Source organism: Acinonyx jubatus, chromosome C2 (genome assembly GCF_027475565.1).
Source record: "Acinonyx jubatus isolate Ajub_Pintada_27869175 chromosome C2, VMU_Ajub_asm_v1.0, whole genome shotgun sequence".
Lineage (NCBI taxonomy): Eukaryota > Metazoa > Chordata > Mammalia > Carnivora > Felidae > Acinonyx > Acinonyx jubatus.
This window is the reverse complement of record NC_069384.1, coordinates 120,154,191-120,181,796: the sequence shown is the minus strand read 5'-3', so window position 1 is coordinate 120,181,796 and position 27,606 is coordinate 120,154,191. Positions and strand designations below refer to the sequence as shown.

The 27,606-nt window shown below is 42.5% G+C and overlaps 1 protein-coding gene across 18 annotated transcripts in view; it reads left to right on the top strand.

The window, feature by feature from the left end:
* ZBTB38 (zinc finger and BTB domain containing 38) overlaps positions 1-27,606 on the top strand; it is a 170,665-nt gene that overhangs the window by 113,350 nt on the left and 29,709 nt on the right. For 11 of the 18 annotated variants that reach the window (XM_015083217.3, XM_027061718.2, XM_027061716.2 and 8 more), the window contains one exon: positions 19,714-26,298. The exons of 6 other annotated variants lie outside the window; for them this stretch is intronic. In XM_015083217.3, the coding sequence (XP_014938703.1) occupies positions 19,714-23,298 (3,585 nt within the window). In that variant the 3' untranslated portion in view covers positions 23,299-26,298. Of the gene's footprint in view, positions 1-6,360; positions 6,453-19,713; positions 26,299-27,606 lie in introns of those variants that run through there. One more of the 18 variants, XM_027061720.2, reaches the window with a different exon arrangement.

The following is a 27,606-nucleotide window of genomic DNA, read 5'->3' as shown; positions in this document are numbered from 1 at the left end:
TAGAATGTTATGGAAAATTCTGAATTTCCCCAAAATGTTCACCCCAGAGCCACCTGGTGGTCCATATGGTATCTTTATGCATTTTAAAGAAACAGCCCCGTCCGTATGGCAGGAGGATGCAGCCCTCCCCAGTGTACCTGCCTGGCCAAGCAGAGCGTGAGCTGGCTCTCAGCCTCCCTTTCTTGACAGCATATCACAGGGCATGGCCTGTCCCCCTGCATTTGGCAGCCCTGCTCAAGTCCAGTTGAAAGTTTGCCAGGCACTCACACACGGGTAAGTAGGCTGCGGTCGTGAGCCTAGGAGCCTTTGGTACCAAGAACTTATTCTTTATTTCTTGTGCTTCTGAGCCTGAAATGGAGAGTCTAGTCTTTGAGTTCTACTGCTGAGTCTGAATCCCAGCTGTGCCGCTCACTAGTGAAATGACCCCAGTCAAGTGACACAGCCTCTCAGAATCCTCAGTTTTCTCATTTGCAAAATCAGGTTGCTGTGAACTTAATCGGGATGGTGTGTACACAGTGTGTAGAACGGTACTGGGCACGTGGATGTGCCCGTCAGGTGCTGAGGGCACAGCATGTGGCTGGCATAGGAGGTGAATTTCCTCCTGTCAGATGACCAGGTCTCGTTGGGGACGTTGATGCACTTGTGGTGGGATGTCAATGTGACACTACACCAGCCCTGAGGAAGGCTGCCCAGAGGGGCTCTCGAAAGAGCAGGGGACAACAGAATAGTTAGAAGTCATGGGCCAGTGCATGTGCACAACATAGTTCAGTAACTTTTTTATACTATACCCACATGTTAACCACTTTGAAGTTTTAGTATTTTTTTTTAAGTTATTTTAAAAGTTTGTTTCCAGCTTAGCCTAAGCACTCAAGAGACAAAAGCCAAATCCCTGGAGTTTAAACTATTTAAGAACAAAATTCATCTGAGTAAATTTTAAAGATTTTATTGACTTTATTCCATAATTTGTGAATTGAGCAGCATCCAATCTAGCAGATAAAAAAAAGGAGCGCCAAAGCGCTATGCAAGGCAAGAGATTTTATAGGCAGATTGGAGCAGAATACGGAAGTTACACTAGGCAAAGAGGCAGATTGGTTATTGCAAGGTTACTCTCCATATAGCGGACGGCAGGGCCTTATTAGCAGGGTACTTAATGCTGATAAAAGTCGATTCGTGATTGACTGGTTTAAGATTCCATTTCTGGAAGAGGTAAAACTAAGTTAAGTTTCAGTTTGGTGACATGGGGCTTAGCTTAGCATAAGGAATTCCATTTTGGACCTGTTGTCTATAACAAAACAAAGCATATCAGGGCATAAAGGGTTGCTCTTCTCCCTTTTTTTGAGCCAAAGCAGTAATAGTAAGCCATTTCTCAGTGTTTTGAAGGTACGTTTCAGTGTTTTAACTTGTTTGGGCAGTGACAACTTTGTGGGCAATAGATAGATGGCCCTGGCTTGTCTTATCCGGCTCAGGTTTAGGCTAGCAGTGTTGATCTGGGGTGTGTGTGTGTGTGTGTGTGTGTGTGTGTGTGTGTTTCCTTATACCATGTCAAAACAGCCTTCTTGGCTTTTTTTATGTTCAACAAACATACTCACCCCTTTTAGCATAGGTGACAAATGGCAGGGCAGTTTCTGTTGACCTAATGCCGGATCCAGAAAGCTTGGTAACAGTGCCCGGTATAGTTGGCTTTAGAAAGCTTAATGTTTGGGTGCTTTTTGTTTTTGCATTCATTCAGTAAAGGTTTGTTAGCACCTGTTCTGTGCCAAGTACAGTGCCGGGAGCTAAGGATACTGGTAGACAGTCTTAGCTCTCATAGAATTTATACTTTTGTGGTAAAGGCACACATTTGTCAATGTTTGATTACAGTCATAACGAGTGCTATGAAAGAAAAGTATGCTGAGAATAGATAACAGATGAACCTAATTGAGGGGGAAAGGATTGTTGGATAGAGATAAAAGAGGACTACTGCCTGGGCTGGAAGGGCATTCTAGGATGCAGAAGCAAGACCCTGAAGTGACAAGTTCCTAGGCATATTGAATGAACAGAAAGAAGGCTGATGCACGTTAGAGTGGCAGGAAATGCGGTTAAGTCGCAGAGGACTTTATAATCCTTGGTAAAGATATTGGAATTTGGGAGAACCTGGGGGGCTCAGTGAGTTAAGCATCCGACTTCGGCCCAGGTCATGATCTCATGGTTTGTGGGTTCCAGCCCCGCATCGGGCTCTGTGCTGACAGCTCGGAGCCTGGAGCCTGCTTCGGATTCTGTCTCCCTGTCTCTCTGCCCCTCCCCCACTCATACTCTGTCTCTAAAAAATAAGTAAACATTAAAAATTAAAAAAAAAAAGATACTGGAATTTGGATTTAGGGTTTCAATGAGCCTCACTGACCACCTCTCAGTTCTGTGTTTGTGGAGGGACTCTTCCGTCTGTCATGGGGAAAGCTCACACCCAAAGTGACCCTCCCCTGGAGATTCTCTTTTGCTAGTGCTCCCCTGACGCTTCATACTCATTGCTCTCATGCTGTACCCTGACTGATAGGTCTCTAGCATGAGCTTCATGATCCCTGAGACTGCATCATGCCCAGTCCTCTAATCAGCGGGTAAATCTAAATACTCATTGGGGAGGGGAAGCAATTGAAAATTCATTTTCCTTATACATACATACACTTCAGAGTAACAAATCCTGGCTGTGCAAATCCTTGGTCTTTGTCTTCTGAGTCCTTGGACTGAATTAGACTGAATAGACTTTTAGAAAGCAACTTATTTTAATACTAAGATTTTAAGTTGGCCACACGTGGGTATAAAGCCTTGGTGTTGAGTGTTTAGCAAATTCTGGGCTGTGGAGCAGGCACCATGACTGACTGTGTTACGTGTTCAGGTGGCACCTAGAGAATGCCTACTGCAGTACCACTGTTTGCCCGGCCAGCATGCAGAGTCCCAGGCCGGGGCCCATTATGTGTAGCAATGCTCAGGTTGGCCTGGTGACTGCTGCCCATGGCAGGGGGTCTGCTTGCCTTAACTCCGATCCTCATCTGCCCTTCTTGGCTACCACTCTTGACACATTCTGCTTCATGACAGGCAGCATTTCTTTGTTACTTTTTTTTTTTTTAAGCTTATTTATTTTGAGAGAAAGTGCAGAGGAGAGGCAGAGAGAGAAGGAGAGAGAGAATCTCAAGCAGGCTCCACACTGTCCATGCAGAGCCCAATGTGGGGCTCAAACTCACAAAGTGTGAGATCAAGACCTGAGCCCAAACCAGGAGTCGGATGCTTAACCGACTGAGCCACCCAGGTGCCCCTCTTAGTTACTTCCTGGCGTGTGATCTAGGCTGGCTGCCCCCAGTGGTTCTAGCTCTTGAATCTTGGCCTGGGTCTCTTCCTGCTATGGGCTTCCACAGTAGTGATCCCATACAGTACGCCTGCTGTTTGGACTCGGTGCAGGGCAGTTTTGTGCTGCTCTGTCTTCACTCCTGCTGTGTGTGCACACACATGTGAGGCGGCAGTAGAGCGTGGGGGACTGAGCACCTTGCTGCCATCAGAAGTGACAGCTCTTCTGTAAGCACGGTACTTATCTGGGCTCAGTTTCCACTTGATACTGTGGGCACGATAATATCAGCTTCCATATACTGAGCACAAACTCTGTTAATTCACTTAACCCTGTGAGTATATAGTAATATCTCCACTTTACTTTCCCACTGCCCGGGATGCTGAAGGGGATTAAAAATATTAATATTTGGGGTGCCTGGGTGGCTCAATCAGTTAAGTGTCTGACTTCAGCTCAGGTCATGATCTCTTGGCTTGTGGGTTCGGGCCCTGCATCGGGCTCTGTACTGACAGCTCAGAGCCTGGAGCTGCTTCGGATTCTGTGTCTCCCTCTCTCTCTCTGCCCCTCCCACCCTCCTCAAAAATAAATAAAATGTGAAAAAATAAAAAAAAAAGAATTAGTATGTGAAGTGCTTCGCAACCTCAAATACATCAGATAAAAGCAATTTTATTCTAAATTGATTAGGGAAATTCAAACGGATGGGCATTGTATTTGGCAGTATTTATGGTGCCTACCCATATCTAATGCTGATTTAGAAACATGTATCTATTTACAGTGTGGATTGTTTATTCAGTAAGTGAGTATTTACTGAGGGCTTACTATGTGTCAGGCACTTTTCTAGGTGCTTACGATACATCAGTGTAGAACATCAAAGTTTACTGCCCTTGTGGCACTTCAATTCTAGCAGGCAGATGGACAGTAAGAAGTAAAGGGGTAAATTGCATAGTATATTGGAATGTCATGGGTACTGTGGAAAAAATAAAAGCAGAGCAGGGTACAGGGCATCGGGAATGCAGGGGAGGGGGGCAGGTTGCTCTCTCAATCAAGGGGAGCCTCGTTCATGTTTTTTATGCCTAGCCATTTCATGTAGTCATTCAGCAGATGTTTCCTGAGCACCTACCATGTGCTGCATCCTGTAGACATAGCAGTGAACAGGACTCACAAAGTCCTTTCTGTCCCGGAGCTTACCTTCTGGTGGGCAGAGCAGACAATGCACAAGCAGGCAAACGCATGTGATAATTGCAGGATGAGGTAGGTGGTATGAAGGAAAACCGGGCATTATGAGGGCAAGTGAAAGCAGAATCAGACAGAGACTTGGGGTAATCCCCCCGGATGACACTTGAGCTGGGCCTGAAGCACGAGAGTGAGCCAGCCCCGGGCAGGACTGGGATCAGTGTGTTTAAAGGCCCTCGGGGCTGGAAGAGACCTGGCAGGTGGAGTAAGCAAAAGGAGGCCTATGTAGTGAGCACAGAGAGTGGGGTGGAGGGAAGCAGGCAGGTCTGGAGAGAGCAGCCGGGACCTGTGGACGATACCGGGCCTTGCAGGCCACAGTGAAGCTTCTGGATTTTGTGCTGATGTCTGGAGAACACTGCCAAAGGGTCTTAAGCAGGGGTGGACTTGATCTCATTTGTGTTTATAAAAATGACCATCCCGTGTACTGTGTGAAGCATGGACTGCATAAGCGGTCCTCCCAAACCACCAGCTGAGCAGGACATGGTCAGTTCTCAAGCTGATTCCAGCCCACACTCACTGAACCAACCCCACCGTGTGCCGAGTGCTGCTCTTCATGCTGTGTGTGTGTGTTGTGTGCTCGCTCCTTCCTGCCCAGTTTCTGGCTCCTCCAGAAAGAACCAATGTAAACTGGGATTCCTTGTCATTCAGTAGTTCTGAGAAACCTGGGGGACAGAGGGAGCAGGGGGGTGGAGAGGGAGGGTGCCAGGGGAGCTGGGTTTAGGTGGTTTAACACCAAAGCAGCAGTTAGTGTTCATTCAGTCCATCTTAGTTCTTGTGACCAGCTGGAGGGTCATTGTTCAGTAGCCAAAAATTTCTGACAGTTCTTCCTTGTGTCCTTCCCAAGAGGAAGCAGTCACCTGAGAGGAATAGGGCCATTAAATCAGTTGGCCCTTCAGGCTTCCAAAATATTGGTATTTGGTTTTTTGAGACCAATTCTTTATGATAAGCTCACCTGGAAATGAGAAGTCCCAGAGGACAGGAACCCTGTTCTGGTCTTTTTGGTAACTTGGTTCCTGCAGCATTCATATTTAAAATGCCTCCTGCATTAGGGACGCTGAGTGTCAGTGGAATTTGGTTGAGATCAGGAACAAACACAGCACCGGAGGGCTTAGAGGTACACTCTCTAAGCAAGCAGATATCTGGGCATGCATGATCCTGAGATGAACCCAGGGTACATGGACTACCCTGAAATACTGTTGTGTTTCAAAAAGGAAAAAAGAAGCCAAGGACCTTTTCCCCCTTTCATCTTTCCAAACAAGCAACTTGAAATATTTAACTGAGCACATTGCATCATTCATGAATCTGATAATGCTCGTTCTTACAATCCATATGCACGCAACTACAAGTCTAGAGACCAGATGTTTACCTTTTCAAAAGAATATATTCAGGTGAGGTTGTTCAAGCCAGCCTTTCTCTGTTGAATACACCCTGGAAGCTTCCTGGTGTTAGCCTTTGGAACGGCCCGAATTTCAGTTGAAAAAGCAAACTTTCCTCACCTCACCATGCTTTCTTGAATCTGATAGTTTAAGTGCGTTAAAGTCTCATAAATGCAGCTCTTCTCTACCCCTTTTGGACTGCGTTTAGAAGAGAAATCAAGAGGATTTTCCTTTTCCTAGACACAGCCGAACTCTATAAAGGGCTTCTGTTTTGTAATCTGTTTTTGAGATCCGATGCGTGTGTTTCTAACACCTTGTCATGTGAGGGTGTGACGTAGTCACCCAACAGGACTGTGAGAAAACGTACTGCAGGGATGTGTGTGGGATGGTGGACCGGACTCACTGAAGCTGTGTCCTTTGTCGGAACACTCTCTGCAGGGACTAGCAGACCCGTGCGGTAGTTTTCACTTCGATATGGGCCCCTCACTGCCCCAAAATGGACTGTGCATTTGACTTTTACAGAATTCCAGGTCAGTATCCTAATACAGTGTGTTCTTTTTTTAGTTGGGTTTTATTTCTAAGTTTCTTTTTATAGAAGGAGCTGTGCAGTAGAGAGAAGCAAAAGTTGCTCTGTTGATTCAGTTTTGTTGTTCTGTACGTTAGGAATTGGGTGGTGGCCAGCGGCTGCAGGAGGGCCTTGGGCCTTCTCCTCCGATCAGAAGATTTAGAAAAATAGGCCTCAGTCTGGCCCCGGAGAGTAGCCTTACTCGACGTTGCATTGCTTCACTCTTTGTCATGTCTTAAAGATTTACTAATAAAAGTACACTAAATTTTATTAACAAGCCCTGTAAAGTGCTAATAATAGATATGTTATTGATTAATGAAGAGGTTTTCCAAGATTTTTTTGTACCATGAGAGTTAAAATCTATATGGAAACTCTCATTTTATGTTTTTTGATTTCTGCATATTTCAGTAAAGTTGCCTTGACTAATTGAGGAGGGAAGATTTAATTAAGCTGGAGGGGCGCCTGGGTGGCTCAGTCAGTTAAGCATCTGATTTCAGCTCAGGTCATGCTCTCACAGTTCGTGGGTTTGAGCCCCATGTCTGGCTCCGTGCTGACATCTCACAGCCTGGAGCCTGCTTCAGATTCTGTTTCCCTCTCTCTCTGCTTCTCCCCCACTTGTGCTCACTTGTGCACGCACTCTGTCTCTCTCTCAAAATAAAAAGACATTTAAAAATATAATAAACTGGAAATAGTATTAGTTGGTCAGATCATTGCTAAGGATTGTTTCCCTTTTTAAAAAAAAATTGTTAATGTGTATTTTTGAGAGAGAAAGTGTGAGCAAGGGAGGGACAGAGAGAGAGAGAGAGGGGACAGAGGATCCAAAGCGGGCTCTGTGCTGACAGCAGACAGCCCAATATGGGGCATGACCTGAGCCAAAGTCAGACACTCAGCCAACTGAGCCACCCAGGTACTCTTCCCCTTTTTTAAAGTTCAGTTGTAGAATGAGTGAACCAGTGCCTAAAATCAGTCTCCAGAATCTAATGGGGTGGGGGCTAATTCAATAGATGAATGGTTAGAATTGTTATGGGCACACAAAATTCTGTGAGCAGGCTAACCTTTGAGATTTGGAAGGCAAGAATGCGAGCAGTGCTAGATTGTGCAAACATAAGACGGGCCACAGTCCTGCAAATCAAGGAACAGTTGTCACCTGAGCACCTATAGTGCGGAAGGCCTGTTTGGCCCCCTGGTTTTTCAGCCATGCTCAGACTCCAGAGATTTTAGTAATGACTTCAAGCTTGGGAAATTCATGACAGCTATAGAATGTGTGTCTCTGTGACTGTGGGTATGTCAGTCTGTGTTTCTGTATCCCTCGATCTCCTTCTCTGGGGATTTCTGCTTGTATTTTACCACATTCTCATTCACTTTGTCTCTCGTTCTTTTAAGCCTATATCTGATTTCTCTTATTGAGTAAAATAATTTTTAGAGAACTTAACAATCATTTTGAACATCTTCTTATAGGTTAGAGTAGCATTTCTCAAATGTTTTGGTCCCAAGACCTCCTTACACTCTTAGAAATCATTGAAGACCCAAAGAGCTTTTGTTTATTTGAGTTAAATATCTATCAATATTTGCCATATTCAATATTTAAAAGTAGATTAAAAACAACAACAACAACAACAATTAACTCGGGACACCTGGGTGGCCCAGTCAGTTAAGCATCCAGCTCTTGATTTTAGTTCAGGTCATGATCTCACAGTCATGGGACTGAGGCCAGCATCAGGGCTCAGAATTGTCACTCACCCCTCTCTCTGTCCCTCCCCTGCTCATGCTGTCTCTGTCTCTCTCTCAAAATAAACAAACATTTAAAAAATAATAATCACGATTCATGAAAAATAGCTGTGATAAACAGTCATGATTAAATAACATTTTTAATAAGATTTTAAAAAATAAATTTTTCTAAGGCAAAAAAATGTAATGAGAGTGGAATTATCTTACATTTTTGCAAACATATAATGTTTAGCTTGATAGAAAGGCAGTCAGATTTTCATATCTGCTTCTGAATTCAATGGCAAGTATGTTGTAGTTGAAGTATGTGAAGAAAATCTAGCCTCATACAAATAGGTCGTTGGAAGTGGGAGATGTTTTCTAATAGCTTTTCATTTAATTGTGGATATTCCTTGATAATACACCAAAACTTGACAGGTAGTTGGTTTTTTTAAAGGTTAGCTGTGACATGGAACTTGAACCAAAGCAATGACTTTCCATATGTTGTCACAGTTAAATCTACTGATCTTACACCTTTTTGCCTGTATGTGCGTGGTTTTTTGTTACAATATTTGGCAAATGTTAGTCCACTGAGCTATGCCTGTCTTCCAAACTCATTGCACGATATACAAAAGTCACATTCATTAACATCACCACCAACCTCTGTAGAAAAATCATTATGTATTGAGAAATGTAGAGCTCATGGCGGTGAATGCCAAAGTTTGTGTTAAATACCAAATTTTCCAGAATTGCAATTTTCATCTGAAAGTCAAATTTTATTACTGGGAACAAAATGGCTACTTCCTTGAAGTGACAGTCCCGCTTAGTTCATTTTCAAGAAAATGTTTGCCCAGATATCCACATCTGAATAACCATAGTTTGTCTGTCAGTCGTTTTTTAATGTGAAAATGGTGTTCCATGAAAAAAAAGTTGGCTAATTCAGCTCACAACTCTGCTCAAGGCAGACATTGGTTTTTCAGTGCACTGGAAGTGTTTTGTGTGTACCTCCCATTTTATCACACAAAATAGTAAAAAAAAAAATGTATATTCAATAGCCAAGATTTAATAAAATTAATAACTTTTACTTTCTTATCTGGGTGTTACTGGCTTGATGCTTGCTACACTTTTGGCTCTTTTGCCCATCATTGCTTTTGTACCATTAATGCACATATTAGCATGGCTGGGGGGGGGGAGGCAGATGACATCTTTATGTTATTATGAAAATAGTTTTGACCTCATGAACCTGCTGAAAGGGTCTTGGGAGACTCCAGGTCCATGAAACACTTGGAGCCAACTGCCACATTAGGAGGAAACTAGGAAGAAAATGGACAGGAATTAACCTTTATTTTCCTAGTTACTTTTGCTGTCTACAGAGTAGAATTTGGGTTCATTTGGTTCTAATTTTGAAAGCTTTAAATCAGGAACTTTTCTAAATACAGGGTGTAATTTAAGCTGTTTGCTGCTCAGGGTCTGAAGAGCCATCTCCTCTTGCTTATTGTCACCATCGTCGACAACATACTGTACCCTACAGGTGTTGCGAGAACAAAGATGAGTTAGATTGACCTTGCACTCGAGGAGCAAATAGGGAAGGATAGAAACATGAACAAATACATAACACTTCACATTTCATAAAGGTGGGAGCCAGAATCTAGGCGTTCCAGAGGACGAAGGGTGCCCAGGTGGGCTGTCACCTGAGATGGGTAAGTTTAAGGAATTGCCAGAAGAGGAGCTAGAGGCTAGGGTAGAAGAAACTCAAGAGGAAATAATTTTTCTCCTAGAGCTTTTATACAGATGTAGTGTACAGATCTTCCAAAGTTAGAAAAAAGGTATCCATCTAGGGAGGATGCATGCCGTGGGTGCTGTAGGTGCATCGATGTGGGGGAGGGGAGGCTAGGACAGAGAACAGGCCTTCTGCTTTGTACTTTAATACACTTCTGCACTGTTTGAATATTTTACCATGAGCATAGATTTATTTTATTGTTTTAAATATAGTTCATTCTAAAAGCTGGTGAAGTGGGCGCCTGGGTGGCTCAGTCGGTTGAGCGGCCGACTTAGGCTCAGGTCATGATCTCGCTGTCCGTGAGTTCGAGCCCCGCGTCGGGCTCTGTGCTGACAGCTCAGAGTCTGGAGCCTGTTTCAGATTCTGTGTCTCCCTCTCTCTCTGACCCTACCCCGTTCATGCTCTGTCTCTCTCTGTCTCAAAAATAAATAAATGTTCAAAAAAAACCAATTAAAAATAAATAAATAAATGAATGAATGAATAAGTAAATAAATAAAAAGCTGGTGAAGAAGTGGTAATTTAATCTTCAAAAGTATCTTATTTAAGTGTCCATCTTTGCATTATATGTATGTGTATGTATTAGATAAGGTTGAAATATGACAGGAGACGAAAGGATCAGAAGATTCTAAATATGTGAATGAACTAGAATTTCCCAATGGCATTTATATAAAGTATAATTATAAAGTCTGTTTATCATACTTTCTGTAAACATACACATATGTACTTGTACTATAATACAAAATTTTATGTTTACGTAGAGGTTTATGTTTTATTTTTATATATAGACATATACATACATATATATACACATGTATATATATGAATATATGTATAAATAAATAAAGGATGAATATTCATCCTTATTTCCTCAAGTGCAGTCCCAATGTATACCTGTTTCTCTAGCATAGTTATTAGCTGCACCCCTTTTGTCTTTCAAATGTCCACGTATATATGTATGTACACATATAGATATATGTGTATATCACATACTTATGTTGTATATATACATATAGATATCTATATGTGTGTTTTTATAGATAAATATGACTGTGTAAGTATTTTATATAGCATGTGCTCATATATTTATAAAGTCACAATTATCTAATTACAAATTAGTTTATGTGGGGCCTGGGCAGTTCAGTCAATTGAACGTCGACTCTTGATTTCAGCTCAGGTCATGATCCCAGGGTTGTGGGATCAAGCCCCACATCAGACTCTGGGCTAAGCACAGAGCCTACTTAAGATTCTCACTCTCTTTCCCTCTGCCCCTCTCCCCCACTCTTGGGCGCTGTCTCTCTAAAATAAAAAATTAGGGGTGCCTGGGTGGCTCAGTCAGTTAAGCATCCAACTTTGGCTCAGGTCATGATCTTGTGGTTCATGAGTTTGAGCCCTGCATCTGGCTCTGTGCTGACAGCTCAGAGCCTGGAGCCTGCTTCGGGTTCTGTGTCTCCCTCACTGTCCCTACCCCGGTTGCTCTCTCTCTCTGACTCTCAAAAATAAATATTTAAAAAATATGTAAAATTTAATTTAATTTAATTAAAAAAAAAAAAGAAATGTAAGTAGGCCCACCAAAATTTTTGCATCTATAACATTTATTGTTAGCCTTTTTCATGCTTGTCTATCCCATCTCAGTAATACTACTGAGAGAAGTGAATGTATTGCATGAAGCTTGCTGTTTAGAAAACATTTTAAAAAGTTACATGTAAATTAAATCTCATCTTCTTTCCATCCTACATTTCTTTTTCTGAGGTCTTTTGTGGGCTTTCCATTGGCAGGAATTCCTAAGGCTTCAGTGTTAAGTTACTCTCTATAAAGAAATATAGTAGAGGAGGTCAGTTAACTTTTTTAGGTCAAAGAATACTGTTTTTGCCGAGGATGACTACCCCCTCCACCCCAAACACACAAAAACTCATTTATAAGTCTGAATTTTAATTTTGGGGGGATCTTTAAAGTAAGTATGTATGATAAGATCTGTGGGTCTAATGTTATTTCCCTTTATGTTCTTATCAGTCACAACAAAGGAAACCAGCTAACGGGGCCAGGCTGGTCAGGTTACAGAGAGAAGTCACTTGGTGGTAAGAGCATGGGCAGGCAGTGTGTGAGTGCAGGTGGCTGTGATGAGGGGACACAGCTATGAGGCACCCAGTCCTTCTTGCCAGGCAGACAATAACCATTTTGCCCACTCTTCCTGTTGTTCAAAAAAGGTATATTGGTTTTTATGTTAAATCTTACTCTTTTCAACGTCAGCCCGGTTTTTCAAAAACGTGGTTCCAAAAAACCAGATTGGTCAGAAAAACCTGTGGGGGCCAGATTTGCCTGTGGCCTACTGTGGGTCTGTGGGTCTGTGGGTCTACAGACTTTGAACTGATTTCTTTATTGCCCTTTGAACACGTAGGATATGGCTTTTAGCTTTGGCACCATCTGAGATGACCCCGTGACTATGGTGGGAAGTGGTTCAGGTGGGAGGTAAAATCAAAAAGGAGGTTCTAGAGGGTTCTAAAGTCTTAAAGACTTTAAGGTCCACCTTCAACAACTTTCACTGCTTTTTCAATTTGCATTTGCAGATTTAGATTCTTTGAACTGTTACATTGACTCTTGGATTATAAGCTTTTTGAGGGCATGAAACTCTGTGCCTCTTTCTGAGTGAGGTTCCCTTCCCTTTGTTTAGATCTGCAGAACTAAATTCTACCCTCAAGATCCACTACATGGCACTTTCTCCTCCAGGGCTTTGCCGAGGGTCTCCCTCTGCCTTCCCTCACCCCCATTCCCAGGCTCCTTCCCAGAATGCCACTGCCTTCTTCCAACCTGCCTGCTTGTGTGATTCCACACATTTGTGTGTCTTTGTTATGCAGCGTTTCATAAGCACATCTTATACCCCTTGCTACACCACAAAGCTTTGAAGGCAGAATTTGTATATATTTTATGGCACAGGGTTTTAGTGTCAGCCCACTGGGCCTGGTTCTAGCTGGTTGATAAAAACTACTTGAAGAGTCTCTGAGACAAGGTGGGAAAGAGACTTATCAAGTTTATGTGTTGTGTCTTTTGAATTTGGTATCATATTAATGTTTTCCTTATTCACTAAATCAGTACAAATACAAAACATACAGAGGTGCCTGGGTGGTTCAGTCAGTTGGGTGCCCAACTTCGGCTCCGGCCCTGATCCCACAGTTCATGGGTTCGAGCCCTGCATCGGGCTCTGTGCTACAGCTCAGAGCCTGGAGCCTACTTTGGATTCTGTGTCTCCCTCTCTCTGTACTCCTGCCTCCCTCTCTCTCTCTGTCTCTCTCAAAAATAAATAAACATGAAAAATATTTTTGAAAAATACATTGGATTCCAGGGTCTTTCCCCAGCTGTTCTAAACCAGAATTTCTGTGGGAGCAGGGGAGGGGAAAATCTATCAATTTATACTATTTTAAAGCTTCCCAGGTGACTGTGATGCATAGCCAGGTTTGGGAACTACTGTCCCAAAGCATATAGTAGGTATTCAGGAAACATCTGTTCAAATGTGGAATGAACTCTTGTCTTCCTATAACATTTAGTCTGATACCATGTACTTAACAGTTGTTCCATAAATGTTGCTGGAGGGAATGAAAATCTATTCTAAGTCCAGATACCACCCCCCACTCCCTTCCTTAGCTGGTGGTAGGGCTGTCTGCTTGCCCCCGCCTCTCACTCTGTCTGGATGGATGGGCTGCTTCTCAGCTGGACCATGGATGGCCTACCCACCTGGTCTCCTGCAGCCAGCTTGCCCCTCCCCTCTGATTGTTTCAGCACACGGCAGCCTGAGTGAGTGGGGTTTGTTTTTTTTCCAGGTCAAATCTGGAATAGATTATGACTTTCAGTGGTTCCCTCTTAACCTAGAATATAAAATTTACCATGAGGAGTACTTTAGAGTCTTTATGACCCTTCCTTTCCTAGCCCATGTCATTCAACAGAAAGGTGTTGAGGCCTGCCACATGTCTGGCACTGCTGGGGATCCTGGGGACAGACCATGTGCACACGCTCTCCCACCATCACACAGACCCACTCATCAGTCTCTGAGTGCATATACCCTTTTATCATTTTTTGTTTGTTTTGCCTGTGGTGTTCCTTCTGCTTAGAATGCCTTTCCCACACTCCTGTTTTTTTGTTTGTTTGTTTGTTCTTTATTTTATTTTTTCAGTATATGAAGTTTATTGTCAGATTGGTTTCCATACAACACCCAGTGCTCATCCCAAAAGGTGCCCTCCTCAATACCCATCACCCACCCTCCCCTCCCTCCCACCCCCCATCAACCCTCAGTTTGTTCTCAGTTTTTAGGAGTCTCTTATGCTTTGGCTCTCTCCCACTCTAACCTCTTTTTTTTTCCTTCCCCTCCCCCATGGGTTTCTGTTAAGTTTCTCAGGATCCACATAAGAGTGAAACCATATGGTATCTGTCTTTCTCTGTATGGCTTATTTCACTTAGCATAACACTCTCCAGTTCCATCCACGTTGCTACAAAGGGCCATAGTTCATTCTTTCTCATTGCCACGTAGTACTCCATTGTGTATATAAACCACATTTTTTTAATCCATTCATCAGTTGATGGACACTTAGGCTCCTTCCATAATTTGGCTATTGTTGAGAGTGCTGCTATAAACATTGGGGTACAAGTGCCCCTGTGCATCAGTACTCCTGTATCCCTTGGGTAAATTCCTAGCAGTGCTATTGCTGGGTCATAGGGTAGGTCTATTTTTAATTTTTTGAGGAACCTCCACACTGTTTCCCAGAGTGGCTACACCAGTTTGCATTCCCACCAACAGTGCAAGAGGGTTCCCGTTTCTCCACATCCTCTCCAGCATCTATAGTCTCCTGATTTGTTCATTTTGGCCACTCTGACTGGCGTGAGGTGATATCTGAGTGTGGTTTTGATTTGTATTTCCCTGATCCCACACTCCTGTTTTATTGATTGATTGATGCCAAGCTTTCCAGGGCCCCTGTAAATAACAAGTTGGCCCTTCATCCTTTAACACTTTGTACATACCTTTAGTATAAAGCCTACCATCATGGATTGCAATTATTAGTTGACACTTCTCTTTCTCCCCCTAGACTCTGAGCTCCTTGAGGAAAGAGACTTGTCTCCTATTCCTCAGTATTTCCAGCTCTGAGTACTGTGTCTAGCCATGTTAGACATTAACACATGTGCTGGGGAAGAGTGACACAAGAATGAAGTTTTTATGTGTGTGCCAAGAATGTAGATTGAAGTGCTGCATAGTTACTCTGATTATAAAAGGATTTCTGCCACACCGTGGTAGATCATCCCCCTTTTGAATAGTGTCGTACGTGGATATTCCATAGTTACAACAGTGTGTTAATGACCTGTATAGTGATACTTTCTATTAGATGCATTATTCTAACTGTGAGTATGATTAAGATATTATTAAATGTGGGGGCGCCTGGGTGGCTCAGTCGGTTGTGTATCTCACTGGCTCCGATCATGATCTCATGGTTCATGCCTCACCTCAGGCTCTCTGCTGTCAGTGCAGAGCCTGCTTCGGATCCTCTGTCCCCCTGTCTCTCTGCCCCTCCCCTGCTCGCACTCTCTCTCTCTCTCAAAAACAAACGTTAAAAAAAGATATTATTAAATGTTAACATTTGGCCTTTTACTAACCATCCTAATTGAACAGCCTAAGAGAAGAATCAGAGAATCTTACAGAAGTGAGGGGGGGCTTATCATCTAACATCCTGGAGTGTTCATTGGCTTGATGTGAAATACTGTATTCCCCAAGTGAAGGTAGGGCCTAGTTGGAGTTTAAGAGTGCTGTGAATTGGAATGTTTTGGAAGAAGCAGTAGTTTTGAGGTGGAAGGACAAAACAGATGTCAGCATCTGTTTGATGCTGAGAGGGAAACCACCTTTTAGAATCATATAGTATGTGTTTTGCCAGATCTGAGACTATCCAGTCAGGCTGGATAAAGAATTGAAATAACGTATGGGCTTCAGAAAAGCCAAACAGGATGTGAATAAATGAGGCAGGAGAGAAAGTGGATCCTCCAGGGGCCCAGAGCAGAGAACTCATGGAAGGCAAAAGAAGCATCAGCAAAATATGTCATTGATCTGTAACCAATGAAGAACAGACTCCTGCCACCTGTTCAGGGGTGAACCCCTCTCCTTCAGGGGCATAGAGGAAGCCGTAGGTTCCATTTCATTTAATTCCATTTCTATTTATAGACTTAATCCCTCACATTTCTAAAAAAGATTCATGGACGGTTACAATTAAAGGCACAGTACACAAGTAGAAAAGAACTAATATTAAATGAAGAAAATGAGACACTAGTCACACCAGAAATCCAAGCTAACAATGGCTACAACAGTTGACGATAAAAGTTAGTTCTAAGCTTCCTTGTCTTGGAAATAGAAGCATTTATTAGTATTAATGCACTTTTTCCTGTGGCTGGATGAGATCAAAGAATGAATCAAATGGATCCTAAAGTATAAAGGACACTAAATAACATAATGGGCACAACTTATAACAGCTTCAGAAAAGGCTAAAAAGAAATTCTTCATTTGGCCATCTCGTCTCTCCACAGCTGAATGAATGCTGTGAGTTAAATGTTGTACTTCAGTGCTAGGAAGACACTGCCACTAGAGAGGCTGGGGGCGCTTGCCTGGTTGGCTCAGTCGGTTAAGCATTCAACTTTTGATTTCAGCTCAGGTCACGATCTCATGGTTCAGTTCATGAGATCAAGCCCTACATCTGGCTCTGTGCTGACAGTGTGGAGCCTGCTTGGGATTCTCATTCTCTCTCTCTCTCTCTCTCTCTCTCTCTGCTCCTCCTTCACTTGCTCTCTCTCTCTCTCTCTCTCTCTCTCTGTCTCACTCTCAAAATAAATTTTAAAAAAGAGAGAGAGATAGGCTGGATGAACAGCTCGTTAGTATGACCTTTAGACTAGAGGGGTTTTTTTTGTTTTAACTGCAGAAGCGATCTGTTAGTATAGTGAAATTAGTTGAGTGAGTTGCTATTAGCATTTTTAAAATGAAACAGAACAGAATACATGACACAGAGTAAGGTTAAGTTTGAATTTAATCTAGATCCTTACATACTAACATACTATGTATTTCTTATATAATATACTATCTCTTACTAGAATATTAGTTGGTAGGCTTTGGCCATTCCAGGCTTATGGTTTAAAATATATAGAGAAAATACCAAGAACTAGGTGCCGGGAAGAACAAAGATCCTTGAACCAGAACAAGAGCCACTGTGCCTTTAAATTGTGCCAATTTAGGAACCTGTGACTAGACTCAGTATTTTTTTAATGAAATACAATTAACATACAGTGTTATATTAGTTTCAATTCAACAATTGTATACATTGCTCGCTGTGCATCACATTTGATCCCCTTTATCCGTTTCGTATATCCTCCCACCCACCTGCCCTCTGGTAACCACCAGTTTGCTCTCTGTACTTAAAAGTCTGGTTTTTTTGTTTGTCTTTTTCCCCCTTTGTTCACTTGTTTTATTATTTTTTTAAGTTTATTTATTTATATTGAGAGAGGCAGAAGCAGCATGAATGCAGGAGGGGCAGAGAGAGGGAGAGAGAATCCCAAGCAGGCTCTGTGCTGCCAGCACAGAGCCCAACACAGGTCTCAAACTCATGAACTGTGAGACCATGTCTTGAGCTGAAACCAAGAGTCGGATGCTTAACCAACAGAGCCACGTAGGCGCCCCTCACTTGTTTTATTTCTTAAATTCCACATATGAGTGAGATCATATGGTATTTGTTTTTCTCTGACTTATCTCACTTAGCATTATACCTTCTAGATCCATCCATGTTGTTACGAATGGCAACATGCATTTTTTTGACTGAGTAATATTCCTGTGTGTGTGTGTGTGTGTGCGCGCGCGCGCGCGCGCGCGCGCATGTACGTGTGTACCACATCTACTTTATCTGTTAATCTATCAGCAGACACCAGTTGCTTCCATATCTTGGCTATTGTAAATAATGCTGAAATAAACATAGGGTTGCATATATCTTTTCAAATTCGTGTTTTTATTTTCTTGGGGTAAATACCCAGTAGTGGAATTACTGGTGCTGGGACAACTGGACAGCCACATGCAGAAGAATGAACCTGGACCATTTTCTTACACCATGTACAAAAATAAACTCAAAATGGATGAAAGACCTCAATGTGAGACCTGCAACCATAAAAAGCCTTGAAGAGAGCACAGGCAGTAATTTCTTTGACATTGGCCATAGAATCATTTTTCTAGATATGTCTCCTGAGGGAAGGGAAATAAAAGCAAAAAATCAACGTTTGGACTACACTAAAATCAAAGCCTTTTGCACAGTAAAGGAAACGGTCAACAAAACAAAAAGGTAACCTGCCAAATGGGAGAAGATATTTTCAAATGATATATCTGATAAGGGGTTAATATCCATAACATATAAATAATTTATACAACTCAACACCAAAAACCCACAAATAATCCGATTAACAAAAGGGCAGAGAACCTGAATAGACATTTTTCCAAAGAAGGCATAAAGATGACAAACAGACACATGAAAAAGTGCTCAACATCACTAACCACCAGGGAAATGCAAGTCAAAACCACAATGAAATATCAGCTCACCCCTGTCAGAATGGCTACCATCAAAAAGATAAGAGAGAACAAATGTTGATGAAGGGTTGGACAAAAGGGAGCCCTTGTGCACTGTTGGTGGGAATGTAAATTGGTACAGCTACTATGGAAAACAGTATGGAGATTCCTCAAGAAATTAAAAATAGAACTACCATGTGATCCAGCAATCTCACTTATGGGTATATGTCTGAAGGAATTGAAATCAGGATCTTAAAGAGATACCTTCAAATCCAAACCACAATGAGACTAGACTCAGAGACATGCTTTCTTGGTTTTGTGCATTGTTTCTTTTTCATGTGCCTTCAGTACGTCACTGAGCCCTTTTTGAAAACCCTAATCTACTTTGGCTATAATAAAAAGGGAAATTAGAGAAAGTATGAGATATGGCCAGTAACGCAGAGAGGCAGAGAACCCCTGGTGGTCAGACTGGGTCATGCAGACTGAGGGTTTCCATTGAGAGACCTTTCAGAGCCACAAATTAGAATGGCTTCTCCAGTTCTTCTCTGAGCGGGCAGTACCTCTGTATACAGGTACTGCTTACTTAGGGAAAGCTTTTTTTAAAAAAAAAAAATCATCTTCCTGCTTCATAAATGATGTTTGGATCGGGTCCTCAGGGTTATCTATGAAAATAGGATGTTTGTGGCAGGACCATGGCATTGCCCAGCTCTAGGAGTTCAATGCAGCAGCCTTGAGTGATGATGAGACCCTTCACATTTGGGGGGGGGGGGGGAACCCTCCTCCTCCCAAATTTGGACGTGTATATATAGCTACGGCTTTGGAGAAAGAGTTCTGGGAGGATTTCCAACTATAACAACTATTAGCAATGGTATGAGAAACAGGCTGGGGCGAGATCAAGATTTAGCTTCTAATGTTGACTCCAAGTCTTGCAAGTGACAGCAAATGAGATAAAAACCTGTATTTTCGTACAAAAAAAAAAGTTTTTCAAAAACATTGAAAATTGTCTAGAAATAAACTACTTGTTGGGGCGCCTGGCTGGCTCAGTTAGTAGAGCATATGATTCTTGAACTCGGGGTTGTGAGTTTGAGCCCCACGCTGGGCATAGAGCTTACTTTAAAAAAGAAGGAAAGAAAGAAACTAGTTTTGGAAGGGTCTCTGACCATTTCTCTCCTCTTGTTTCAGATGACAGTCATGTCCCTTTCCAGGGACCTCAAGGACGACTTGCACAGTGACACAGTGCTCTCCATCTTAAATGAGCAGCGCATTCGGGGCATTTTATGCGATGTCACTATTATTGTGGAAGACACCAAATTTAAAGCCCACAGCAATGTCTTGGCTGCTTCAAGCCTTTATTTCAAAAATATCTTTTGGAGCCATACAATCTGTATTTCCAGCCATGTCCTGGAACTGGATGATCTCAAAGCTGAAGTGTTTACAGAGATCCTTAATTATATCTACAGCTCCACAGTTGTCGTCAAGAGACAGGAAACAGTCACGGATCTTGCAGCTGCAGGGAAAAAGCTGGGAATATCCTTCTTGGAAGACCTTACTGATCGCAACTTCTCAAATTCCCCTGGTCCCTATGTATTCTGCATTACTGAAAAGGGAGTGGTTAAAGAAGAAAAAAATGAAAAAAGGCACGAAGAACCTGCCATCACCAATGGGCCAAGGATCACAAATGCATTTTCCATCATTGAAACAGAAAATAGTAATAACATGTTCTCTCCACTGGACTTGAGAGCAAGTTTCAAAAAGGTCTCCGACTCCATGAGAACCACCAGCCTCTGCCTGGAGAGGACTGACGTGTGCCACGAGGCAGAGCCCGTCCGCACGCTGGCAGAGCACTCGTATGCCGTTTCCTCCGTGGCCGAGGCATACAGAAGTCAGCCCGTACGTGAACACGACAGCAGTTCGCCTGGTAAAACAGGTAAAGAAACCTGTGAAGCTCTAGCAGCAAAACCGAAAACGTGCCGAAAGCCAAAGACAGTCTCCATACCCCAGGCTTCCGATTCAGCTGCAGAAAATAGACCACCCCCTCCAGCAGCCAGCTCAGAGGTTAATCAGGAAAGAAGTCCAGAGTTGCCTGCCGTTCTTCCTCGTTCAAAATCTCCCAACAACGAAGGAGATCTCCGTTTTTCCAAGGAAGATGAAAATAAATCCTCTGACGTCCCGGGGCCGCCGACGGCAGAGGTCCCACCTCTCGTGTACAACTGCAGCTGTTGTTCCAAGTCCTTTGACAGTAGCACTTTGCTCAGTGCCCACATGCAGCTCCACAAGCCAACCCAGGAGCCGTTAGTGTGCAAGTACTGCAACAAGCAGTTCAGCACCCTGAACAGACTGGATCGGCACGAGCAGATTTGTATGAGGTCCAGCCACATGCCTGTTCCCGGAGGAAACCAACGCTTTTTAGAAAACTATCCAACCATCGGACAGAATGGAAGTTCGTTCACAGGTCCAGAACCGTTGCTCTCTGAAAACAGGATTGGTGAGTTTTCCAGTACCGGAAGTACCTTGCCAGAAACGGACCACATGGTTAAATTTGTTAATGGGCAGATGCTCTACAGCTGTGTTGTATGCAAACGTAGTTACGTGACTTTATCCAGCCTCCGAAGACATGCAAATGTTCACTCGTGGAGAAGAACATATCCGTGTCATTACTGCAACAAAGTATTTGCATTGGCTGAGTACAGGACAAGGCATGAAATTTGGCATACAGGGGAGAGGCGCTATCAGTGCATTTTCTGCCTTGAAACTTTCATGACCTACTATATTCTCAAAAACCATCAGAAGTCTTTCCATGCCATAGATCACAGACTTTCCATCAGTAAAAAAACAGCAAATGGAGGCTTGAAGCCTAGTGTGTATCCATATAAACTTTACAGGCTACTGCCTATGAAATGCAAGAGGGCTCCTTATAAGAGCTACCGAAATTCTTCCTATGAAAATGCTCGAGAAAGCAGTCAGATGAATGCATCAGCATCTGGTCCCTATGTCATTCAGAATCCACACAGCTCTGAGTTACCGACGCTGAATTTCCAAGACCGCGTCAACACCCTCACCAGCAGTCCAGCCGTCCCCTTGGAAACATCTGCACGCCAGGACATGCCCGCTTCTGCCAACGTACAGAGCGCAGAGGGGACCAAGTGGGGAGAGGAAGCACTGAAAGTCGATCTCGACAATAACTTTTATTCTACCGAGGTGTCGGTTTCTTCCACTGAGAATGCTGTCAGCTCTGACCTCCCAGCAGGGGACGTGCCTGTTTCGTCTTTGAGTGGTGGCAGTGAGAACGCAGCCTCTGTGATCAGCTACAGTGGCTCAGCACCCTCGGTCATTGTGCATAGTAGCCAGTTCTCATCAGTGATAATGCACAGCAACGCCGTTGCCGCCATGACCAGCAGCAGCCACAGAGCCCCTTCGGACCCAGCAGGCAGTCAGCCCCTGAAAGACGACAGCAAACTCGAGCCTGACAAAGCGGGCAGGGTCATCAGCAGACCCAAAAGCATTAAGGAGAAAAAGAAGATCGTGCCGTGTAACAAGGGGGAGATAGCAGAGGAGTCCAAATACGTCGCTGATCCCGGAGGGTCATTGAGCAAAACCGCAAGTATGAAAGAAACCAGTAAAATTGAAACCTACATTGCAAAGCCTGCTCTGCCAGGAACCTCCACCAACAGCAACGTGGCGCCCCTTTGCCAGATAACGGTGAAAATCGGAAACGAAGCCATCGTGAAAAGGCACATCCTAGGATCTAAGTTGTTCTATAAAAGAGGGAGAAGACCCAAGTATCAAGTGCAGGAGGAGACCTTGCCACAAGAGAGTGACCCGGAAGCCAACAGAGACAGCCCACTCGGGCTCTGCCAGTCCGAGTGTGTGGAAATGAACGAGATGTTCGATGACGCCAGCGACCAGGATTCCACTGACAAACCTTGGCGTCCTTACTACAACTACAAACCCAAAAAGAAATCCAGACAGTTGAGGAAAATGAGGAAGGTCAACTGGAAGAAAGAACATGAACACAGGAGCCCAAGCAATAAGTGTAAATACCCAGCAGAACTGGACTGCGCGGTGGGGAAAGCTCCTCAGGAGAAGGCCTTTGAGGAAGAAGAAAATAAAGAGATGCCCAAGCTGCAGTGCGAACTCTGCGATGGAGACAAAGCCTCGGGGGCCGGCAATCAAGGAAGGCCCCACCGGCATCTCACTGCTAGGCCTTACGCCTGCGAGTTCTGTGCCAAGCAGTTCCAGAGCCCTTCCACGCTCAAGATGCACATGCGGTGTCACACCGGAGAGAAGCCGTACCAGTGCAAGACCTGCGGGCGGTGCTTCTCGGTGCAGGGAAACTTACAGAAACACGAACGCATCCACCTGGGCGTGAAGGAGTTCATCTGTCAGTACTGCAACAAGGCATTCACGTTGAACGAGACGCTCAAAATCCACGAAAGAATCCACACCGGCGAAAAGCGTTACCACTGTCAGTTCTGCTTTCAGAGTTTTTTGTACCTTTCCACAAAAAGGAATCATGAGCAGAGGCACATTTGGGAGCATGATGGGAAGGGCTATGCCTGCTTCCAGTGCCCCAAAATTTGCAAAACAGCTGCTGCCCTTGGAATGCACCAGAAGAAACACTTATTCAAGAGCCCAAGTCAGCGGGAGAAAGTCGAAGGTGACATGTGCCATGAGAACTCAAATCCTCTGGAGAACCCACATGTCAATGATTCAGAAGACAATGACCAAAAGGATAATGTGCAAACCATTGTTGAAAATGTCCTTTGAGTGGCGATACTTAGAAAAATCTTCAAAACTATAAGTTGGTGGGTTTGTTGTTTTGGGGTGTTTTTAGCTGTTTCTTCTGGTGTGTGTGTTTTTTTTTAAGTTTAGTTTTGTTTTGTTCACACAACAGTCATGAAGGAGTGAAATGTAGAAAAGAAAATCTCATTTGTGAAAATTCCAGAAAAAGGATCCTAATATCTACTTTGGGTTTTAGCATTAACTTCATGCAAAGTGCACAAAAATGAAATAGCTGAATCCTCCAGTATCCCAAGTATCTTGTGGAAGTTTATGAAGTTCTTAGCTGTGGTATTTCTGCCAGTGGAAAAAAAAGAGTCTAATGTTAGCCTAATTTAGAACTTTCTAGTAAGTGCTAATAGGAACTGGCTGCTGAGCTGTCTTTAGTCACTGGAGAAAACAAGGGTCGGATATCATGAAAACATCATCTTCATAAATATGTTAGAAGGTAAACGAGCTATGACAGTCATTTTTCCCATCCAGCTTCTGCGCTATTAAAAATTGTTTAAATTAGTGGATATATAAGAAATATTTAATATTATAGCTGAAAATATGTGTGAAATTGAGTAACTTAAGTAGGACATTCATACATTATCTAGAACTACTTTTCTGCAACACAAGCCTTGTAAAATACATATATAAATCACTATGACTTTTAACTATCCATGTCCCCTGTAGAGAATTATAATGACGAGCAATAGATCTGCAAATAATGAGGACTAATGGAAAAATCAGTAGAAAGCATCTTGATATGATTTAAGAGCACATTGTATGCTTTTAGATGGAATGCTGTTCCCTTGAAGTTCTGGCTGAGCTATTACTAGAACTGGTCTACTCCAGTCACAGAAAAAATAGGTCATGCCTTATCTATGGGGGAGAGCCCTCCCAGAATTTTTCTCTGATCACCTGTGCTGTATATTACTTTGCAGTGGCCTCACTTCAGAAAATAAAGAAGGGTCAAATTCTTCTGAAACTCCCTGCAGTCTTCCATCCATCACAAGGCCATGGATGTAGAGGTCTGTTTCAGACAGACTTAATCAGTCTCCAGGGTTTAAGTTAAAACCTGACACATCCCCTTCCACTGAAGGAGTGTCCAGGAAATTTAGTGCAAAGCATGCATATGGTGGTGAATTCCCAGGCACTTGAAAATGACAGAAAGCCTAATCCCAGTGATTATTAGCCTTCTTGGAGATTATGCAGCCCACAAGTATATACTAATATAAAAGAAAAGGGCATCAGAAAGACACCTCCCACCTCACCCATTAATGACTTGAGTGGGCAAGAGGAAGCGATGACCTTCCTTGCCTCAAACAGTAGCTTTGTTTTGGGGGAGGTTGGAGGAGAGATAGACTGTGGAGTAATACGATTCCATCACTTACTTATATGACTCAGAAACATATCCCCAAAGCCAGATGCCTTGTCTTCGTGTTTGCAGACACCTGGCTCCCTTGCTAAAAACCCACTTAAGTTGTGTCATGTTCTTTTATGTTGCCCCACACCATCACCATTACCCTCCAAGTCTAATTGCCCTGTAGGATATTCCATCATGTGGACTAGGTTCTGGGAAGCTGGAACTCCTCATTCTTAGGTTGTAAACTGCCAGAATAGGAGGGAGAGAGAAAACATTCCTACCCTTTGATCACCAGTGTGAGCAGAACCTGGAACCTGGTTTAAGGGTGACCTACAGCTATTCATGTTCATGGGATTTGATAGATGGAAGCCCAAGGTTATTCAAGGTTGCAGAGTCACCATAATGAAGAAGTAGTTCAAAGGACTCCAGTTTCTCTCTTCAAGTATTGTGATGTCTCCATGAAGAAGACTTAATACGGATTTGGGTGGGCGAGAAAGCATTTAAACACCCAGAGAAGGACACGATCAAAGCTGACCTTTTTATACAGTAGTATTTTGCTGTTAAGTAACCCCAATATTGCATCTGCATTTATCTTTTGTTGATCTACTTTCACTTACTTACATACAGTATTATGTAATAGAGGAAAATGGGGAAATGCAAGCAAATTCATCCTTATTTTATACGTTGTATATATGTATACCTGCACTACTCATTTGGGTTTTGTTAAAAGAGATGGTCACAAAGGGCTTATGAAAATCATTTCTGAATTGATAATTAGAATATTGAATAGGTAATTCGGTGATCTACTAATTTATTTTATCTCAATTGGGATTATTAATCAAAGAGAATTACTGTGTATTTCAGTCATTTTGATTTGAGGTAACTCCAAATATAAAATTATTACATGTAGTGATGTCTCCTAGCCCTTACATGTGGAAATTTTTTAAGTGGACTTGTATGCTGATAATTCTAGACCAAAGTAAATATGGCAGAATATTTATACATGAAAAAATAATTTTGCAAATATTTTCTATAATTGTATTATTCATTTAAAATGTTGATAGCTTGTGTTAGTTTCAGGGAGGGGTGTATATTTTGATAAAAAAAATACTTGACTTTGTAATTCTGTATATTCTATACAATTTATAGCAGAGCCGTTTTAAGACAGCCTTGTCACATTTTTGTTAATTGTGAAAACTTTATCATGAGTGATGTTTATGCATTGAGTACATAACGACCAACTAGAATTAAAGTAGGTGTAAACAGTGAACATACTGTATGCTGTACAAGATATATTGTAATTTGCTGTTTTAGCATCTGTATTTTGGTTAGAAGATATTATTAAATGCAGATGTTAAGGGTTGGAAAAGTCTAATTTTATTTTTAGAAATAATGAATATAAATTTGGTTTTGCTTGATTAAAATAGCTTATTCTATGTTAAGTCTCTTAAATGTTTTAATGTTAATTCTTTTGTGCAGTCAAGCGGCTATTTCCTCTTTGTGAGTCACAGCATTGTTTCACATATTACTCATTTAATATATTTCTGTTTCCTTACTTGTTTACGTTCCATGATACCTACTTACATGCTTAGGACTCAAATGGAATATGCATTAAAAAAAAAAAAGCAGAAATAAGAGAGATTGTAGTCTTCTTATCATTTAATGCCTTGGCTAGGCCTGACCTTGTGATAAATCAGAGAGCGTTGAAAGTGTTCTGTCTACTCTACTCCTCCTCGGGAAACAAATTACACTTAGTACCAGGAATCTGGCAAGGTTCTTCCCATGGGCTGTTTCATTCAGGTGTTTCCCAGCAACCATGGGAAGTAGACTTCATTATCTACATTTTGTAGTGACTTTGAGAAGATCCCACAACCAGACAGAACCAGGATTCCAAGCCAGATCTCCCTGACTTCAAAGCCCATGTTTTTGTTTCTTCTCAACACCTTAGAGAAAAATACTTAATGTAAACTGAACGGGCAGTGAGGCAAAGAGGCATGACAAATGAATGCAGCTTTATGATGATAGCTGTTACAGTGATGGCCTTCAGGAGGCCGTACTGGTCTCAGCTTTCCCTGACACCACCGCTGCTTTATTTCTGATGCCTCTACACTCTGGGCATTTGCCTTCTCTTGTATGTTGGGATATTGCCTTATAAAATCATTTTTTAAATCTGTACACTTTTTCTTTTCAAGAATATAGAGTAAAATCGGGGCGCCTGGGTGGCTCAGTCAGTTAAATGTCTGACTTCGGCTTGGGTCATGATCTCACAGTTCGTGAGTTCAAGGCCTGTATCAGGCTCTCTGCTGTCAGCTCAGAGCCTGGAGCCTGCTTCAGATGCTGTGTCTCCCTCTCTCTCTCTCTGCCCCTCCCCTGCTCCCTCTCTCTCTCTCTCTCTCTTCCTCTCTCTCTCTCTCTCTCTCAAAAACATTTTTAAAAAGGTATTAAAAAGAATATGGAGTAAAATATTTAATACTGTTTTAAGCTAGTAATTTTTCACATAAAAAATGTCCCCTCATCACAGACTATATTCCTAACTTTAATTATCTTCAGATGCATGCAGTTAGTCACAGTAGCTAGTGTGAAAGGGAGTGCCAGTGGCTCAGGCAACATAATCCATCACCAACACAGGGAAAGTAACGCAAATTTCCAGTCCTACTAATGTCTGGCCAGTAAGCATCAGTTTTGTATTTGAAGGATAATCCAAACCAAATCCAAATCAAAAATTTGATAACTGCTGCCTGCTGAAATCTTATCTTCACTTATCTAGCAAAACAGATTAAATATTGAACAAATTTTTAATAATTGAGAAAGTAGCTCGATTAAAAGCATCAAAACAAATCCTGCAAGGCAATCCTACTTGTGCATATTGTATTAATCACTTTGGGTTCTTTTACTCCTGTTTCTCACCTTCCTCTTTTCTCATTACCCACACCCCCCACCCCCCC